Consider the following 20,195-nt stretch of genomic DNA (forward strand, 5'->3'; position numbering starts at 1 on the left):
CTCGACAGCGCCCCAGTCCGGCGCGACCCCGCCGGCACCCCTGGACACGTGCCTCCAGCTCCGGGACCCCCTCCTGGGGTCCTGCGCCCCCCTCCCCGCCCCCAGCCGCCGCCGCCGCCGCCGCCGCGCCTCGGGAACTAGGCTCGGGCCCTGGCCCCGCCCCCCAGCATGCCCATTGGCAGCAGCAGCCGTGACCGCCACCTCCATTGGTCCGAACACCCGTCCATCTAGGCGCAGGCACCGCCCCCTTCCTGCTTGGGTCCGCGGGGCGCTCTTAAAGGGGCCGCGGCTCCCGGGCGCCCCAGGGGGCGGGGGTGGGGCGGTGGAGGTGGACTCGGGGAGCTGATTGGACGCGGGAGGGCGTCTGAGATGCGGGTCGGCGCAGCACAACCTGGGGGGACTCCCTGCTCCCGGCCAAGCGTCATCCTGCCTATCTGCGAAATGGGGATAAACATCCTTATCCATGCAGCTCACCAAGGATCTGCCGGGAGGATTGTGCTACTTGGTGTTTCCTACAAGAGCTGAGGCTGCAGTGTCAGAGCAGCTCTGAGGCTGCTGGATAGGCCACCTGGGAACCTTTGTCACAGCTGTGCCTGAGGGGGACCGTTGTGGCCCCCGGTTTTGTCTATCTAACCCCCAGAAGATTGCCTGGGGCATACAGTAGGTGCTCAGTAACTACCAGGTTGATGACCCTGCAGGGCCGCTGGAAGTTCTTCCTCTGCGCACCCTGCTGAGCCACTGCAAGAGGGTGATAAGGTGCCCCAGGGCCCTGAAGAAGGTGGCAGCCTCGATTAGATGTGTTTCTGGATTTTGTTTTCAAAGAATAGGGATGGGGGGCACTTAATTCCACTCTTGCTCTGTTTTATTTCCTTAGCAGCAGTTATCCTCGTCTGGAATGATCTTGTTCATCCCATGGGAGGGATTTTTTTGCCTGATTTGTGTCCAGTACTGTCTAGAAGGATGCCTGTCACGTATGGGCACTCAAGAAATTCTCGTTGAATAAATGAATGAATTGGACACTAGCTACTGGAGGTAACTAACATCTCAGATCCAAGCTCCAGTGTCACCTCTTCCAGGAAGCCCTCTGCGACCTTCCCAAAGCAATGTCATGTGCCCTGTTTCACTGCTCTTCTGGCACAATGAACCTCCACTTCATATTTATTTTTGTGACATGATTTGATTAACCTCTGCCTCACCCACTAGACTGGGATACCCCAAAGTCTAGGAATGGTCTGTTGTTTCTCATTGTTTTAACTCTGAGGCCTACACAGGGCCTGGCAACAGGCAAGGGGGTGTGGGAGGGACTCAGGAAAATTGTTGTGGAAGGAAGGAAAGAAAGTAAGAAGGCAGGCAGTTCAGCCAGGAGGGCTGGTGGGACATTGGGAGTATGTGAGAAAGAACTAGGGAAGGGACATCATATAAAATGAGGGCCAGTCCCACTTCTAAGGGACTTGGACAATTTCCTATCTCTGAACCCCAGTGTTCTAGGCATTGGAGAAATCATGGACAACAATAATAAACAATAAACGAAAATATAACAAAATAACACCAACACCAAAAAAGTAATCATGATAGTAATGGCAGACTCACATTTGCAGGCACTGCTGCACACCTTCCAAGTACTGAATCCCCATGTTGACCAATAAGCAAATAGACCATGTCATCTTCCTGGTGAATCGAACCTTTTATTATTTTTATGACGTGAATCTCTTTATCTCAGTTCTTCCTGCCTCAGAGTGGACTTTGGCTGTTAACATTGCATACTTGTTTTCTTTTGGTTTGTATTTTAAATGTTCCATCCTTTGCAACCCTTCTAGCTTCTACTTTTCCATATCCTTAAATTGTATACTTGTGTTTTGTGAGCAGCATGCAGTTGGGTTTTGCTTTTGGATCCAGTCTGCCAATCTTTGTCCTTTAACTGGGACATTTGGTCTACTTACATTTAATGTAATCATGGACCTCTTTGGGCTTAAATCTGCCTTCTTGTTATATCTTTTTGCTCTATGCCCCTTTTTTCTCTTCTTCCTTGCCTTCCTTTGGATTCATTTTGGATACGTTTGGTGAGATTACTTTTTTTTATTGTGGTGAATATATAGGTAACACAACGTTTGCCATTTCTACAATCTTCACATGTACAGTTTCGTGACATTAGTCATGTTCTTCACTATTAACTGTCCTTGATAAGACTCTTATTATTCTCATTTTATAGATAGAGAAACTGAGCCACAGAGAGGTTAATTACTTTGTTCAAGGTCACATCCAGGAGAGAATGATGAGCCAGATCCCTTCGCGCATTGAACTTCCATTGCAGCCAGGGAGCCAGGTATTGCATGATGATGATGCAGATAAGAGTTGAATTGCAGGTGTGACAAATTCTATGGAAGAAATAAACTAGGAAAAGAAGCAGAGAAGGGATTCTACTCCCCATACCTGGACCTCCTGCTTTCTCCTGAACCAGAATAAGTCATATATGGTGGCTGGGATGAGGTTCCATTCCTGAGGGACAAAGCTTCTAAAAGATTGACTGCTTTGGGGCACAGAGATTCTAGTGAGGGTCTTGGAGAGAAAGTTCATCTTCCACTTAAACCAACTCAGGTCTTCCCCTCCTTTCACATTCCCCCCCAGCAATGTCCGCATCACTGGGCAGCTGTCAGCAGGTTGAACGTTCCCATGACTTCTCACGCTGTCCCTTCAACACACAGAGGAAAATATGTTCTTATCCCCACTCCACTGTGCACAAAACATTTGGGGATGGCCAAGCCCCTTTTAGCCTTGCTGTGCAGCCCCCACCCCTCCCAAGACCTTCATAAATATTTCCCGGCCTCCAGCAGAGCCCAAAGGACCCATTGAGAAACTTCCTTTCTCCAGCCTGGGCCTCTTTTCCTGCAGCCTGCAGACAGAGCCATGGTTCAGCTCTGACTCCCCCCTCTCAGCACTGGTTTTGCTGGACTCATTCAACCCCCCAGTTCTTACAAAGATCAAATTCACACAACGTGTTTTCCCATCATCCTGCCTTTGCTCCTGCAGTTCCCTCTGCCTGGAATGACTGGTTGTCTCCTAGAAAACTCCTAATCCTACTTCAAAACCCCATCCAAATGTTTCTACCTCCTTGCAACCTTCCTTGACTGCCAAATGAGTCTTCACGTCACACTCTTCAGGCTCCTCCAGCCTTGAGTCCTGCTCACTCCCAGCGCAGTAGTGATCCCCACAGGGCTGGGGGTGTCTGTGTCTACCTCTGTCTCCCTTCCTCCTCTAGGGCTAGGCAGGAATAGAGTGCTCTCTGGATCCCCAACATATGGCCCAAACCCAGAGGAAGCAATGGGAGGGCTTAATCAACAAATTTCAAAACGGTTTGTTGAACTAAATCTATAAAAATACTGGTCCTCATTGACTTTTCAACAAACGATGCAGTGGAGTGTGGGAGTAATAATATTACCTACCATTTACTGAAAGGAGCCTTAGTGGCACAGTGGTTAACATGCTTGACTGTTAACCATAAAGGTCAACAGTTTGAACCCACCAGCCACCTCACAGGAGAAAAACCTGGTGCTCTGCTTCCATAAAAATTTCACCCTAGGAAACCCTATGGGGCAGTTCTACTCTGTACTATAGGGTCACTATAAGTCAAAATCGACTTGACGGCACACACAACAACAAACCATTTTTGAGGATTTATGGCATGCCAACCCTTATGGTGAGTACTTCACCTGCATGATTGCATAACAGTCCTCCCTCCAAGGCTAGTACAATGATTATCCCCACTTTATGAACGAGGACGTCGAGCTTTGGGGACTGTCTTAGTCATCTACTGCTACTATAACAGAAATACCACAAGTGGATGGCTTTACCAAAGCCAAGTAGTAGGCTAGTAAGCTACAAGTCCAAATTCAGGGCGTCTGCTCCATGGGAAGGCTTTCTCTGTGGACTCTGGAGGAAGGTGCGTGTCATCAATCTTTCCTTGGTCTAGGAGCTTCTCTGCAAAGGAACCTCGGTCCAAAGGATGTGCTCTGCTCCTGGCACTGCTTTCTTGGTGGGATGAGGTTCCCAACTCTCTGCTTGCTTTCCTTTCCTTTTATCTCTTGTAAGATAAAAGGTGGTGTAGGCCACACCCCAGGGAAACTCCCTTTACATTGGATCAGGCATGTGACCTTAGCAGGGGTGTTACAATCCCACTCTAATCCTTAACATAAAATTACAATCACAAAATGGAGAACAACCACACAACACTGAGAATCAAGGCCTAACCAAAGTGCCACATATTTTGGGGGAACACAGTTTAAACCATGACAGGGAGGTTAAGCCACTAGCCCAAACCCATCCAGCTTGAATGTGACAGAATTGGAATGAGAACTCTGTCCCATTTCAGGGATTTTACAGTCTTCCATGTACCTGAGGACTTATATACGTATCTCCCAAGCTCTCGACACCCTTTAGAGGTAGATACCATGATCACTACAACTTACAGTTAAAAAACTGATACAGTGATTACATGCATAATGTATAACATATGCACACCAGAGGATCTCAATAACTAATAATGAGTTATTAACATTTCTTGAACAATTACTATTTGCCCCATTTGGTTCACGCATCTAACCTGGTGTCATGAATTGAATTATGTCCCCCCAAAAATGTGTGTATTGACTTGGTTAGGCCATGATTCCCAGTATTCTGTGGTTATCTTCCATTTTGTGATTGTAATTTTATGTTAAAGAAGATTAGGGTGGGATTGTAACACCACCCTTACCCAAATCACCACCCCAGATCCAAGGTAAAGGGCGTTTCCCTGGGGTGGGGCCTGTACCACCTTTTATCTCTCAGGTTTCGGTGGTGCTTCCTGACTAACAGGCTAGTAAGAGAGACCCGGCAATCTACTTCTGAAAATTAGCCAATGAAAACCTTATAAATCACAACTGAATATTGTTCATTGTAGTGCTGAAACACAAGCCTTCTAGGTTGGAGGACACTCAAGATATGTAGCAGATACAACAATGGACTTGAGCATACCAGCAATCATGAAGATGGCACAGGACCAGGTAATGTTTCATTCTATTGTACATGGGATTGCTATGAGTCAAAGCCAACTCCACAGCAGCTAACAACAACATACAGCTATTATCTCCTACCTCTCACTGCAGAGAGGGCCTAGAAACAGTGACATCCCAGTAGCAATGAGCACATCCAGCATCCAGAACTTGGTTTCTAAATACCATTCGTACAGAAATGGAACCAGGCTCGAGGACAAATGGCTGGTTCAAGGATTGTGCCAGAACCTAGAACATCTTGTGGCGCCAGAAAGCAAGGAAATGCTCAGAGAATGATGGGTTTGTGTCAAAAGGATGCAGAAACAGCACTGAATAATTATGTGCTATTATCCATTTAAAAAAACTTTTTTATTATCCATGGAATAAAATAACAGTGAGTTTATAGTGATATAAATAATTGCATCAATAAATACGTGGAGAATGAACAGTAGAATTCTAATGAATTACCAAATCAATAACTAGAAAGATCGCAATTAGGCAAATACCCCACTAATAATTGTGGCCACAAGGACCATGGAGAGGTGCTAAAATTTGCAGGTGAAAATACGACAAACAGGGTATTTGCATGGTCTCTAAGTATCTTTCCATAAGATACCTATTATTTGTAAAGAAAAACATAATAACTTCACAGTAAAGAAATGGAGAGACAATGCCTTAAATAGCAATCTAAAAAATCTTGAGAAGGACACAGCATCACTTGTGTGGGATTTCTGCCAAAGATGTACCATCAATCTAATCACGAGGAAACACGGGACAAACTGATGTTGAGGGACATTCTACAAAACTGAGCAGTACTCTTCACAAGTATTAATATCACAAAAGATGAGGAGAGACTGAAGAACTGCATGGGCTGGAGGAGATTAAAAAGACACAACAACTAAATCCCAAGAAAGCTCTTGACTGGGTTCCTGCACTTGCAAAAGGTCTCCAAAGGTGGAGCAGGGATTTTGGAACCCAGGTGACGCTAATTCTTAGTCTGGAAAGCAGGGTACCAGGGTCTGGGTGTATCTAAGGCCACTGGAACATTGTATGGCCTCAAGGCAGTACTTGCTGCTTTTCAGAACCAGGGCTTCCAAACGGTTCTTCCAGGTTAAGTCATGGCTGATGAAGAGAAACTGAACCAGATCCAAATTTTTAGAATTTGGGTGAACCAGAATGATACCCAGAATGGTAAAAATTACAGGTTGAAGCCCTGCTGGAAACTTAATCTCCCTCTTAAAAAGCAGGAGCAGCATACACGTTGCGTAGCAACCGAATCTCTTGACGCTGGGATTTTGAGCATAGCCAGAAACAGCACTGCCCAGCTCAAAGATGGCAGCCAACCATGCTGTTTTGAATGTGTCACTCTCCACCAAACACACTGCCTTTGAATTGATTCTGACTCATAGTGACCCCGTAGGATTTCCAAGGCTGTAAATCTCTACTGAAGCAGACTGCCACATCTTTCTCCCCAGGTGCCACTGATGGTTACGAACCACCAACCTTATGGTTAGCAGTTGGTCGCTTTAACCACTTCGCCACCAGAGCTCCTGTCGCTCTCCACAATTCTGCCGATAATTCAGTCTTAAGCATGAGGCACCTAAAACGGCTCACTATGCCTCTTCCAAGTCTCTCATTACAGGATTTCGAAATTGTAAACATACATATCTACTCAGAGTTCGTCTGCCATGACTGAACCCATTCGAAGCCCTGATAGAGATTCAGCCTACCAATCCATAAAATGGAGGAAGTGTCTCTCACGTTTCCCCACTTCCGGGCTTCCTCGGAGCGCAGCGCAGGCACAAATAGGATTATTTGATTGGCTATTTATTCGGACGCACCGGTGAAAGGGGGTGGCTGCGTCTAAGCCCCGCCCTTCCGGTTGCACCTCCTCACACGCACGCACGCACGCACGGAGTCCAAGTTCACGTCACTGCCTTGCGCGCTCGCACGCACGGTGCGTGGTGTCGTCGCGGCGGCGCGGACGCCATCCCGGAAGCGAGAGCAAGACCGCCAGATGTGCAGGTGCCGCCACAGCCGCCGCTGGACCGAGGCTGGGGTGGGGACGGGGGCTCCGGGGCGTCGAGGAAGCTGGGTCTGGTCGGGCGCGGCCCTCGGGCTGCCGCGGGGTGGGGCGCGCCGCTGGCCACATCAGGACCCCCCTCCTGCGTGCACAGGCCTCAGTTTCCTTGTCTGCGCAGTGGGTGCGCGAGTGACGCCGCAGGACGGATCCCGATCCGAGGAGCGGAAGCTGGGGCCGTTTCTGTTCAGGTTGTGCTTTGTCACCTGAAGCCAGGAGTTGCCGGGCTTTCGCCCAAGTTTTCCTGCTTTGTAGTGGGGGGCGAGGGATGTGCGAACCTCGTCCGACTCGAGGGTTGTCCTGAGATCGGGTCGCGAAGTCCGGGCGCTTTTGCTCCAAGACTTGGGTGGAGTCGCGGCGCCTTGACATGTGACCTTGGGCAAGATACCGAGGTTTCCCTTAGGCACAATATTCCCTGCCTCATAGAAGTGATCGAGAATTATATGCAACGCCGTACAAATGTTTGCTCGTATTCTTGGCACTTGGCGGGGGAGCACTCGTTAAAATACCAGCTTGTGGGCCCCGCCCCAGGACGTCTCCAAAACCCCGCTGGAGAATCAGCATCCTCTGACCCCTCTCTAATCTCCATTGTCCCCAGTCTTCACAGACAGCGATCAGACAGCGATGTGACACCCTCACTCATCATTATTCTCGTTTTCTGGGTGAGAAAACAGAGAGGTGAGGTGACTTGCCCAAGGTCACACAAACTTTCCAATGCCGGTTTCTCCCATCCATAATATGTTTAGAGCAGGGAAGGGAGGAGAGAGATCCCCTGCTGGGTTTTTTTCTGCTCCGCTAGTCAGAGAGGACTTCCTAAGACAGGCAGCTGGAGAGGGGCATGAACTCCTCAGGCCTCACACGTGGGAGCCAGAGACAGGCAAAAGTCCTGCTTTGAAGTGGACCATTTCCTGCAGCACCTGTGTCTGCCAAGTGCTAGCTGTGGGCCTCCTACCATGTTACCCTGCTCTTTAAGCCCAAATGCCGTCTTCATACCATGGGTCACCATGCTTCCTTGGAAATACTGAGACCACAGGTGTTCACGCCTGGTGCAGTAGGAGCTCAAAAAACAGCAATTATTGGAAGAGGGGAGGGCTTTGACAGCTGCGGCAGTTGCTCCTGGAAGGCATAAAACCAAAAAGAAAAAGGAAAAACCAAACCTGTTGCTATGGAGTTGATTCAGACTCTTGGTAACCCTGTATATGTTACAGAGTAAAACTGAGCTTCATAGGTTTTTCAATGGTTGTCATCTTTAGGGCAGCAGATTACCAGGCCTTTCTTCCATGGCACTGCTGGGTAGGTTCTAACTGCCAACCTTTGAGTTCGTAGTCGAACACGAACCTTTTGCACCTCCCAGGGACCTTCCTGGAAAGTGTACAGGGATGCAAATTGGTAGCCAGGTTCAGGATACCAGTAGCTACTCTTTGGCCTCCAGCATATTTTGGGGGAAAAAACCAAACTGGTTGCTAGCATTTGTAAATGAGGCAATTTCACGTGAAAAAAAAAATCTCGATTTCTGTTTCTACTTGGAAAAAAAAATCAGAAGTCTGTGAGAAATCAGCTGCTGTAAGAAGCAACTGCTCCTCCATGGACAGATACTGAGCACTTGCTCAGATTCACCCCTTTGTGGAACCTGCAGACCTTGGGCATTTGAGTTTGTGACTCAGTCTCTCTGAACCTCAGTTTTCTCATCTGTAAATAAGGATGATAGCAGTTTCCAGTGTGTGAGCTTGGTGCTGTGCTTGGTATACAGCAGCTGTTCAGGAAATGGGAGTGTGGGTTAAGTAGGCTCTGAAGGCCCTTCATGATCCTGTGTGTGGATCTTGTTAGCTGTTGTTGAGTTGGCTCCAACTCATGGTGACTTCATGCACAACACAACAAAATGCCGCCCAGTCCTGCACCATCTCAATGATCAGTTACAGTAAGACCCTTGTGATCCATAGGGTTTTCACTGGCTGATTTTTGGATGTCAATTGCCAGGCCTTTCTTCCTAGTCTGTCTTAGTCAGGTAACCTAAAAAAAAAAAAGGCAAGCCCGTTGCTGTCAAGTTGATTCTGACTAATCGTAGCCCCAAGTGACAGAGTAGAACTGCTTCATAGGGTTTTCTTGGCTGTAATCTTTATAGAAGCAGATTGCCAGGGTTTTCTTCTATGGTGCTACTGGGTAGTAGTGAAACGCCAACCATTAGGTTAGTAGTCAAGTGCAAACCATTTGCACCATCCAGGGACTTTATCTTAAGTCTGGCAGCTACACTGAAATACGTTCAGCATCATAGCAACATGCAACCCACCACTGGCAGACAGGTGGTAGCTGCTCATGAGGTGAATTGGCTGGGAATCAAACCCAGGTCTCTCACATGGAAGGCGAAGGTTCTATTCTACCACTGAAACATCACTGCCTCACCTGTAGACTTCTGGTGAAATGAGTTCTTTTGTGTGGCCTTTTGCCTTGGTTCTTGGAAAAATAGCTTGAGAGCTTTTTCCTAAGGCTCGAGGAGTTACCTTTGCCCTAGTTTTCTTCCCCAGAGGGTTTGTTAATTTTGTCCAGGTTGATGGACATTTCCCAAACTTGACTTATAAACAACTTGACTTTTTGTTTTGGCCCTGGGCTGTAGCCTGCCCTGTAATTAGTGTGCACCTTGCAGGGATTGGTCAGTATATTTACAGAGAAGAAGTGTTTACGGTTTGTGGTCTACCAGGAGGGGATTGGTCAGTTCATGGCTCTGGTGGGAGGGCCATACTTTGAAATTGACCAGGAGTTTGCTTATATGTGCAGACAATTCCACAAAGGTTGGCAGACAGAAAGAAGGAAGAAGTGGAAAGGAGAAAAGGCAAGAAGAGAGAAGCAGCAGAGAGAGAAAGGAGGTGAGGGACCTCCTCAAAGAGCTGTAACACAGGTCAAGGGCTGTGTTAAGTGACAGGCCTGAAAGGGGCCCTGAGCCAGGGCCAGGGCTTTGAACTGGTTCAAACCAGTTCATTAGTGGCTGGTGAAGTGAAACTGGCACAGACCCAAATTTTTAAAATTTTGGTGCTGCAGAACAAGAAAAATTATGAATTGAAGCCCCGGAGTGGGAGACTCAGAAGAGGTGTAGTGAGCCCTTTCAGGAGCCTGATGCATGAGTTTGGATTATTGGTAGGAATGTGGAGAGCGACATACATTCAGAGTGGTGTGGCTGGCTGCCATCTTGAGCCGGACACAGCTATTTCCATCTCTGCTCAAAATCCTACCAGGCAAGAGATTGGTTGCTATGCAACACGTATGCAGCCCTTGTTTCCTAAGAGGGAGATTAGATGTCCAGGAGGGTTTGACCTGTAATTTTACCGATTCTGGTTACCATTCTGGAGCACTTAGTTTTAAAAATTTGGATCTGTGCCAGTTCCATTTCATCAGCCATGACTGAATCAGGAAGAACCTGTTTGAAGCCCTGGGCAGAGCTGGTGGTATCAGGCCTAGAAGGGGCCCTGTGGCAGTTGTTGGTGATGGCGGGGAGGCTGAAGGCAGAGAGGCCTATGCTCAGGGGGCTGAGAGGAGGCCTGTCTTCAGGGGACTGAGAGGGGCTGTGCACAGCAGAGAGAAGAGCCTGCTTGCTTGCATGGCCAAGAGGAGCTGAGAGAGCGGTCCTGCACTGAAGAAGGGAGAGATGTGCTCTCCACTTCTGGGGAGCCCTCCAGACTTTGCCTATGTGCTTCCTGATCCTGAGTTGTACCCTGTTACTTCCTTAATAAACCACTTAAGTGTAATCGTGGTATATGAGTTCTCTCTGGCCATTGCTATGGATTATCGAACCCAGTAGAGACATAGAGGGTGCCATGGGAGGGATGGCTGGTGACAGAATTGGTAAAAAGGTTGGAGAGTATTGGTATGTCTAATCTCCACACAGTAGGGATCAAATTTGGGCCGGTTCTGATGGTAATTCTCATCATTCCTACTTGTGAAGTTAGGCAGGTTCAGAGACTACTGCTAGACCATTTTTACAGGATCGTAACCAATTGCAAATGGATTCTTCTGTCAGCCGTTAACTGCGTGGGCCCCAGAGCTAAGCTGTGCTGGAATTCCAGGTTTTTCCTGCACTGGGGGGACAGTATTGAAGCTGGGGTCCTGCCTGACCTGGTCTGGAAGCCGTTGCCTGCCAGGATGGTCATCTTTGAGCCCGGGAAGCTGGAAGCTGCAGAGCCATCTGGTGTACCCACAGCCTGGCTGCGAGTGCCTGAAATTCTTGGCTTTAATTTTCTGATAAAAGTCTATCGTCAGATCTGATCTGAAAGATTCTCTTTGCGCCCGCAAAAACCAAGTTCTGTCAACCTCTGTGAGCCCGGTTCTGGGCAGGGGACTGGAGACTGAGCAACGTGCCTCTATTCTCGTGGAGCTGACAGTGTGGTGAGGGCGGCAGACGCGCAGGTCACCTGATAGCTAAGACAGTTCTGGAATAGATGGGCCAAAGGAAAGATTAGAACAAGATGACTTGGTGGGAGTAACCAGGTGGGGAGTAGTCATTGAAGACTCCTCGGGGAGAGGAGACGTGGGGGGTGAGTGATGATGTGAGGAGGGCGCTGGGGATGGCTCACAGAATGAGTAAAGGTGGGTGTATGAGTCTTCAGTGGCTGCTGTAACAAAGTAACACAAACTGGGCCAGGAGTTCAAAATCAAGGTGTCCACGGGTCTGTGCTCTCATTGAAACCTCTAGGAAAGGAACTGCCTTTTAGCTTCTGGTGTTCTAGCAATCCTTGGTGTTCCTTGGCTTGTACCTGCATCACTCCAGTCTCTGCCTCCGTTGTCACATGGCCTTCTCACCGTGTCTGTGTCACTTCTCTTCTTAGGAGGACAACAACCAGATTGGATTTAGGGCTCTTTCTAATGACCTCAATGGGGCAGTGATGGTTCAGTGGTAGAATTCTCACCTTCCACATGGTTCAATTTTTGGCTGGTGCACCTCATGCATAGCCACTACCTGTCTGTCCTTGGAGGCTCGTGTTTTGCTCGGATGCTGAACAGGTTTCAGGGGAGCTTCCAGACTAAGATGGACTAGGAGGAAAGGCCTGGCGATTGACTTCCAAAAATCAGGCAATTAAAACTCTGTGGATCACATCAATATCTGCAGCCGATCATGGGATGCTGAGGGATGGGGCAGTGGTTTGTTCCATTGTGCAGGGCATCTCCATGAGTCGGGGGCCGACTTGACAGCACCTAACAGCTAATGATTTCATCTAAACTTGATTTTATCCACAAGACCATATTTCCAAACAAGGTCACGTTCACAGGTACCAGGCCTTAGAATGTGGACATACCTCTTTTGGGGGGGGCAAAGGTAACCCGTAAAAGTGGGAATGAGTGAAGGCAAGTAAAACCAGGGAGGAGGCCTGCTGAGGTGGGAGGGATCATGGGATTCTGATGTGTTTGGGCTTGACTGGTGGATTCTCTTTGAACTTGTACTGTGCACCAGGCATGGGTGTTAAGCGTTTCACAAACTTGACCTCCTTCAGCTCTCCTCCCACCAAAAAAAAAGAAAAATCAAACCACTTGCAGTTGAGTCAGCATTGACTCATGGCCACCCCATGTGTGTCAAAATAGAACTGTGCTCCATACAGTTTTCAATGACTGAGTTTTTGGAAGTAGATTGCCAGGCCTTTCTTCTGAGGTGCCTCTGGGTGGACCTGAATCTCCAGCTTTTCAGTGAGCAGCCGTGAGCTTAACTGTTTGCACCACCCAGGGACACCTCAGCTCTCCCAATGCCTCCAAATTCCTGAAGTGCTGTCCCAGAGGTTCAGGTGGGTGACTGCTCCCGGCCCTTTTGTCCTGCCTCCACCATGCCTGGGGCTGATGGTGGCCTCTATCTTCTTACCCGTTGCAGGCTGTGGAGGAGGAAGAAGAGATGGATGCCCCAGACTCGGCCTCAGGGGTCTTCTGCAGCCGCGTCTTGAGTATGGTGAATGCAGATGATGTCAATGCCATCATCCTGGCCCAGAAGAACATGTGAGTGGGAGGAGCTGCCTGCTGGCCAGCTTGCCCACCCTGCCCACTCTGCCCCAGCTCACTTGGGCAATAAAATGAAGGAAATGAGCGAATCGCCCTGCTGGCTCCAAAGCACATTCCTCCCTGGCCTGGGGGCGAGTCTTTGGCACAGGAAGCAGGGCTTGGGGAAGGGTTTGCAGCTGTGGACAGCCTGGCGTGGGCCGCAGAGGTTCCTATCCCGAGGCCTGGGTGGGAGAATGGGGCACAGGCTGGGCTGCTGGGAGATTTCAGGGTGCCCAGGGAGCTGGTGGGCTGGCTTCCTGACAGGGCTGGGCGTCTGCATCTGCACAGAGCCTGGGTCTCTGGAGGCGGCTCTGCCCTGTGGCCACCTCAGCCTAACCCTAATTCTGGCCTGCCCTGTGGAGGAGGAGGGTTGACAAATTCCTGTTCATCCTTCAAAACTTTAGGGTGGAAGCATGGTCTTTGGGGCTTCAGTCTTGGGTCTGAAGGTTCTCTGCACACTCCGTGTATGACAAAGCACAGATGTGATTTTCTGACCTCTCTCTCGCTTGGAACGAGTACTAGATGTGTCTGGGATTAGGAATGCCCCACTCTTTCCTAGTTCTTTAGGTCAAATACAGACCTGGCCCTGGCCCCAGCCCCAGGAGACTCCCACACAGACTGTCCTGGCCCTTTGGGGTCGGGGTGGGCCAAAGTGAAAAACTTGGGAGTGGGAGAGTTGGAACAGAAGCAGAGTGTGCTTGAGGGAGCAGGGAGAGAATGCATATTTGGTTGGGGTTTTAAAGGACAAATAGGAGTTGGCTAGGTGACTTCAACAGCATGTAGAGCTCAGCAGGATAAGGTTCTGAAGCAGGACAGGACTTGGCAGGGTCAGTTCAGGATGAGGGGCAGGTCAGACAGCACCCCAGAGGCTGGGCGCAGGAGCTAGAGACCTCTGTCTGCCACCAGGCTAGACCGCTTTGAGAAGACTAACGAAATGCTGCTGAACTTCAACAACCTGTCAAGCGCCCGCCTGCAGCAGATGAACGAGCGCTTCCTGCATCACACGAGGACCCTGGTTGAGATGAAGCGGGACCTAGACAGCATCTTCCGCAGGATCAGGTGGGTGTGTTCGCCCTGCCCCCAGCCCCGCCCCTCCCTGGCCCTGCCCCCAGCCCCGCCCCTCCCTGGCCCTGCCCCCAGCCCCGCCCCTCCCTGACCCTGCCCCCAGCCGCGCCCCTCCCTGGCCCTGCCCCCAGCCCCGCCCCCCCCGGTCCTCCCCGGCCCTGCCCCGGCCCTCTTCCAGTCCCTTTGCGAGCCCCGCCCTCCCTGGCCCTGCTCTCCTTGGCTCCGCCCAGCCACCTCTGGCCTCTGCTTCCAGCTCCCATGTGAGCCTTGGCTTCCTCCCCTCCTCGATGAGAATCGTCCCTGCCCAGGAGATGTGCTCATTTCTTTTACGAGGCTTTATTGTGCATCTCTTGCAAGCCTTGAGGTGGCATTTTTAAAAGATCTGAATTTGAGAGTAAAAATTTTGAAGACTTTGAAATTTATTTATGTTTCTAACGGGTCTCATAACACTGCACACATAATTCACAAGGCAGGAAAGACCAGACAGTGAAAGCCCAGTCCCCTGCCCCTCTTGCCCCCACCCAGGTCTCCTCACAGGGCAAATAAGATTACCAACTTCTGTGGGTTCTCGCAGCAGTGCTGTCAGTGTGGACAAGGAAAGATGCATGTGCTTTAATGAGCAAAAAAGTTCCTGGGCACAGGAAGGGCTTAATGTGGTACACAGGGCACCCTGGCCAGGACGAGCCACTGCCGCTGCCGCACTTCTGCCAGTTTCCCCTCTGTCCCAGCAGCTGTACCCACTGGCCAACTTGGGGCAGCTGGTGCCAAAGATTGAAGAAAAACTGTTCCATTGAGCAAGTTCTGAGCAGAAATCATGAGACGAGGCTAGTTAAATCCTTCATGAAAACATGTCTTTTTTGGGGAGGTCTCAGTGGGCTGGCATAGGTGTGTTGTTTAGGAGAGAAGGCAGAAATCCAAAGGCATTGCCCATTTTGTGTGTCTCACTCAGGAAGGGGATAAGTGTGTCCACCCAGGCACTCCATAGGCAGGGACCTAGTCACGGTGGTACTCCTGGGAGGGGGGCTGGCAGGTTGCAGGTCAGGGTTTTGAAGGTTGAATAGGAGTTTGCTAGGTGGCTCAAATAGTGGTCAGAGCTCTGCAGGACAAGAGAATGGCACACAAAGACCATGAAGCAGAAAGGGCTCAGCAGGGTCAGTTTCGGATGCTTGGACTGCTGAGAAGGGGCAGGTCTCTGAAGAGCCCTTTGTTGCTCTTTGTAAACAACATGGCAGCAAAAAATCCAAAAGGGAAAAACAGCTGGTTAAAAAAGGAAGTGAATGCTCTGTCTTCTTTCCTAGGGTTGCTGTAACAAAATGCCACAAGTGGGTGGTTTTAAAGAATAGGAATTCATTGTCTCACATTTCTGTTGTTGTTAGGTGCCACGGAGTCGGTTCTGACTCATAGTGGCCAACGGAATGAAACACTGCCTGGTCCTGCGCCATCCTCACAATTGTTGTTATGCTTAAGCCCACTGTTGCAGCCACTATGCCAGTACATCTTGACAGTCTTCCTCTTTTTCGCTGACCTCTACCAGTTCTGGAGGCCAGGAATTCGAAATAGGGTCTTGGCTGTGTCGATTCCTTCTGAGGGCTCTGAGAGAGGAACTCTTCCCTGACTCTCTCCCAGCTTCTGGTGGCTGCTGGTGATCCTTGGCGTTGCTTTGCTGCTTGTACATGCATCTTCACGTGGTGTCTTCCCTCTGTGTGTCCCTGACACCTTGTCTGTTCTCCCTTTTATAAGACAGCACTCAGAACCCACCCTACTCCTGGGTGGCACGGTTAAGCACTGGACTACTAACCAAAAGGCTGGCAGTTTGAACCTACCCAGAAATGCCTCAGGAGATAGGCCTGGTGATCTGCTTCTGAAAGGTCACGGCCTTGAAAACCCTACTGAGCAGTTCTAGTCTGCACAGGTGGGGTCACTATGAGTTGGAATCGACTTAATGGTAACTGGCAACAACTATTCCAGTATGGCCTCCCTGGACACAAGCAGTTAAGTAATTGGGTGCTAACCGAAAGGTTGGCAGTTTGAATCCACCCAGAGGTGCCTCGGAAGAAAGGCTTGTTGAGCTGCTTCTGAAAAATCAGGCATTGAAAGCCATGGAGCACAGTTTCTGACATACGTGGGGTTGTCATGAATCGAAATCAACTTGATGGCAGCTGGTTTGGATTTTGATTTTTTTTAGTCCTATATGACCTTATTAACTATCTTTAAAGGTCCCTGGGTGGCACAAACGGTTTACCTTTGACTACTAACTGAAAAGTTGGAGGCTCGAGTTCACCAGTGGCACCACGGAAGAAAGACCTGGCGATCTGCTTCCGTAAGATCACAGCCATTGAAAACTCTATGGAGCAGTTCTATTCTGTAACACATGGGGTTGCCATGACCTGGAATCGACTCAACAGCAATGGGGTATGATCTTGTTAAGTAATAATATCTTCAAAGAAAACCTGTATTTTCCCCAAACAAGGTCATAGTCACAGGTATAGGAGTTAGGACTTCAACATTCTTTTTGAGGGACGCAATTCAACCTGTAACGTGCTCTCCGTGAACTTGAGTTTCACAAGGGCCAGCATTCAATGTCTGGGGTTTGGACACTGTTGTTCTCTGAGCCGGCACTGCCTGCTCCCCCCAGTATGCCCCCATGCTGGGCCTCAGCCCTGGCCTCCAGGAGCCCTGGCTGGTGGGGTGGTGGGGCAAAGAGCCTGATACAGACTCCATTCCCCTGGGGGTGGAGAGACAAGGCTGGGACGAGCCACCCACAGAAGCAATTACTGGGAAGGGGGTCAGGAGGCTCTAGGGATTAGATGGAAAAAAGGTATTCAAGGAGGCACAGAAGCTGGGTGACAGGTAGATGGTGGGCGCTTACCTCAGGGGTGCAGTTCTACTCTGGGCTGCTGGAGGAACAGTGAGGGGGGGCCCACTGCCTGGCTGGAGCCATAGCACATGGCCCAGCCTCCTGGGAGCAGCATCAACCTTCGCGCCTTCTCTCCCACAGGACCCTGAAAGGGAAGCTGGCCCGGCAGCACCCCGAAGCCTTTAGCCGTAAGTGTCCCCTGGGGCTCCTGTACCCCAAGTCCAGTCTCTGTGCCCACAAATGCCAGGCCTGAGAGGGGTCTCGGGCTGATGCCTACTGGGCAGTAGGTCCAGAGACCAGGGGCAGGCTGGTCCTTTTGGCGGCGTGGTTATCATGTGGGGGTCCCTCCCCAGAGGAGGTCACATGAGGAAGTGGGATGAGGATAACAGCCCTCACCCCGGCATGTACTGTGCACTCCTGCGAGCCAGGCTGTTACCACTGCAACATCTCACAGATGGGGAAACTGAGGCCCAGAGAGGGGAAATGGCTGTGGAGGAAGCACAGCCAGGAAAAGGCATGGGCAGGACTCAAACTCACATATTTCTCGTTTGAAGCCAGCGTGTTCTTGATCATCACTCCATGTCACTATCATCTTAGAGGTCCCCCACCCCATGCTGAGCCTGATTTTACCCCGTCTGCTGAATGGGTGGACAGCTCCCAGCTCCAGGGCTGTTGACCACCCCAGGAGTGAGGGCTGTGGGGACAGTGGTAGTGCTGTCACCAGCCCCGTGTATAGGACAGAGAGCCCAGGTGGAGGCAGGTGAGGGGGCTGACCCAGATGACACAGTCGGGAGGGGCACAGCCGGGCCCCCACCCCAGGGCCCACTTCGGCCTGACCCAGAGCCTGTATTCTGTTTTCACCTTGAAGGGGAGCCTTTCACCTGCCTGGGCCTCAGTTTCTTTCTCTGAGTGGAGGAGTCCCTGGGTGATGCAAACAGTTAACATGTTTAGCTAATAACAGTCTACTCAGGTGCCTCGGAAGAAAGTCTGGTGATCAGCTTCTGAAAAATTAGCACCGAAAACCCTACGGAGCACAGTTCTACTCTGACGCATAGGGTTGCCACGAGTGCGGGTTGGCTTTTTTTTTTTTAAACTCTGGCCAAGTCATGCCCCAAGGGTTGGAAGGGCTGTCAGTGGGCTCACAGGCTCAGCAAGACCCTCGTTGTGGTGCCTGGCATGTAAGGCCCTCAGGATGGCCATCCTGGTCCGGCTCCAGCCTCTCCCCTTCCCCAGACATCCCCGAGGCATCCCTGTTGGAGGACGAGGACGAGGACCCCATCCCGCCCAGCACCACGACCACCATCGCTACCTCGGAGCAGAGCACGGACTCCTGTGACACCAGCCCTGACCTCATCTCACTCCCCCTCAGCCCCGGCTTTGAGGACCTGTCCCAGGCCCGGCCTGGCTCCCCCGCCATCAATGGTCACGGCCCCACAGACGACGAGGAGGAGACGCCGGGCGAGTAGCCTTGCCCTGGATTCCCCAGGGTCCCATCTGTCATCTGGGGCTCTCAGGGTCCAGATTCCAGGGCTATGACGTGTGGGGGTCTCCCTCACCCATCCCTTCCTCCTGAGAACATCTTTGTTCTGCAGATGCCTCCCCCAGTCTATGGGTGTGCCCAGCCCAGCTGGGGTCCTCAGGCTGGGCGTGTGGGGACTTTCCTGGGATGGAGGGCTGCCCCGAACAACACTTACAGGTTCTCAGGAACCAGAGCCAGGCCACACCCTCCTAGCCCCCTGGTCAGGCCTTCCTGGAGGTGGACAACCCCCGTCCACCCCAGCCCCGCTAAGTCCGGTCTCTCTGTCCCTTCTTCCGACAACAGTACTTTCTCCCATCAGTATGTCGGGGGGTTCAGAGACAGGTAGAAGGCTCAAGATGGAGGCTGGCTGCCCCTGAGGACACTTCATTGCCCCAGCAGGCCTTTCCCAGGGGCCTCCATGGGCAGGCCAGGCCCTCTTGGAAAACAGAGTTTCACGGAATATTTTTGTACCCGATGTTTACAGATGCTGTTGGGAAGTTATCAATAAAGACTCCATTCCTAAAAAGGGAAGGTTGCCCATGGCAGTGACTTCTTGGGCCCAGACAAGGGACATAAGCTGGGGTTGCAGACAATCGGGATCAGGGACCAGGGGCAGATGTGGCTGCTTTTGGTGGGAGTCCTGACCTCCCATCGCCATCTAGGCCTTTGTACATGCTGTTCCCAATGCTTGGAACACTGCCTTCACTCATAGCTCCACAGTCCACTCCGAGCCATCCGTGACTCCCACATCACCCCCCTCCCCTGTTGGTCGTTCTTGTTAGCTGGTATCCAGTTGGCCCGCATTCATGGTGACCCCACGCACAATGGAACAAAATGCTGTCTGGTCCTGTGCCATCCCCATGATCAGTTATGGACTGGACTGTTTTGATCCGTAGGGCTTTCAAAGGCTGATTTCAGAAGTTGATCACCAGGCCTTTCTTCCTGGTCCGTCTTAGTCTGGAAGCTCTGCTGAAACCTAGCGACACACAAGCTTCTACTGACAAATGGATGGTAGCTGCACATGAGGTGCTTTGGCTGGGAATCAAACCTGGTCTCCTGCATTAAAGGTGAGGATTCTACCTACCACTGACCCACCGATGCCCCATATCCAGGGCACCCAGGGATTACATCATTAAAGGCATTTTTCCAGACAGGAGGGTATCTACTTTCACCTTGCACAGGGTAGATGTTCAGAAATGGTGAAGGAAAGAGAGAGAGAATCCACCGGGACCTTTCCCAGGCCTGTCACATTTAAACCACTCACATGTCTCCTGGGCTCTATGTCCAAAACAGACCTTGGGTCCCACGGAGCCCCCACTTAGCACAGACTCCTACCCTTTTGTGGGCGGATGCACAGCCCCTACCTGGTCTCCCTACTTCCATTCTTGCTCTTAAACCCGTCCGTCAGCCCACAGCGGCAGTGCTTTCTAATAACTGACCCCAGCGTGTCATCCCAGCAGACACCCCTCCCGGGGCTTCCCGGGACCTGCGTCCTCTCCCCGCAGGCTCTCTGCTTAATACCTTTGCTTTAGCAGAAAACGCCCATGTCTGCTCTGGTTAACATGCGCTCAGTTAAGCACCAGCTGTGTGTTGGCCCGCGTCAGTAGGGCCAATCACTTGAAAGATGCGGTTGTTTCTTCA

At 50.8% G+C, this 20,195-nt stretch overlaps 2 protein-coding genes across 5 annotated transcripts in view; one reads left to right on the plus strand and one right to left on the minus strand.

The window, feature by feature from the left end:
• FKBP8 (FKBP prolyl isomerase 8) overlaps positions 1–20,195 on the minus strand; it is a 281,109-nt gene that overhangs the window by 9,515 nt on the left and 251,399 nt on the right. Inside the window, exon 1 of one of the 2 annotated variants that reach the window (XM_049877478.1) lies at positions 53–137. The exons of the other annotated variant lie outside the window; for it this stretch is intronic. The gene's annotated coding sequence lies outside the window, so the exon portion shown is untranslated. Of the gene's footprint in view, positions 1–52; positions 138–20,195 lie in introns of those variants that run through there. 2 annotated transcript variants of the gene reach the window in all.
• KXD1 (KxDL motif containing 1) lies at positions 6,964–19,085 on the plus strand. Of its 3 annotated transcripts, none has more exons than XM_049877487.1 (5): positions 6,964–7,049; positions 12,950–13,071; positions 14,020–14,172; positions 17,177–17,223; positions 18,269–19,085. In XM_049877487.1, exons 2-5 carry the CDS (start codon positions 12,971–12,973, stop codon positions 18,499–18,501), a joined length of 534 nt encoding a protein of 177 aa, XP_049733444.1. In that variant the 5' UTR covers positions 6,964–7,049; positions 12,950–12,970; the 3' UTR covers positions 18,502–19,085. The 3 variants fall into 3 exon arrangements, with proteins under 3 accessions (XP_049733444.1, XP_049733443.1, XP_049733445.1); XM_049877486.1 differs by having other exon boundaries at positions 6,997–7,083; XM_049877488.1 differs by lacking the exon at positions 6,964–7,049 and adding an exon at positions 7,110–7,295.

The sequence above is a fragment of the Elephas maximus genome, chromosome 3 (genome assembly GCF_024166365.1).
Source record: "Elephas maximus indicus isolate mEleMax1 chromosome 3, mEleMax1 primary haplotype, whole genome shotgun sequence".
In the NCBI taxonomy this organism is placed as follows: domain Eukaryota; kingdom Metazoa; phylum Chordata; class Mammalia; order Proboscidea; family Elephantidae; genus Elephas; species Elephas maximus.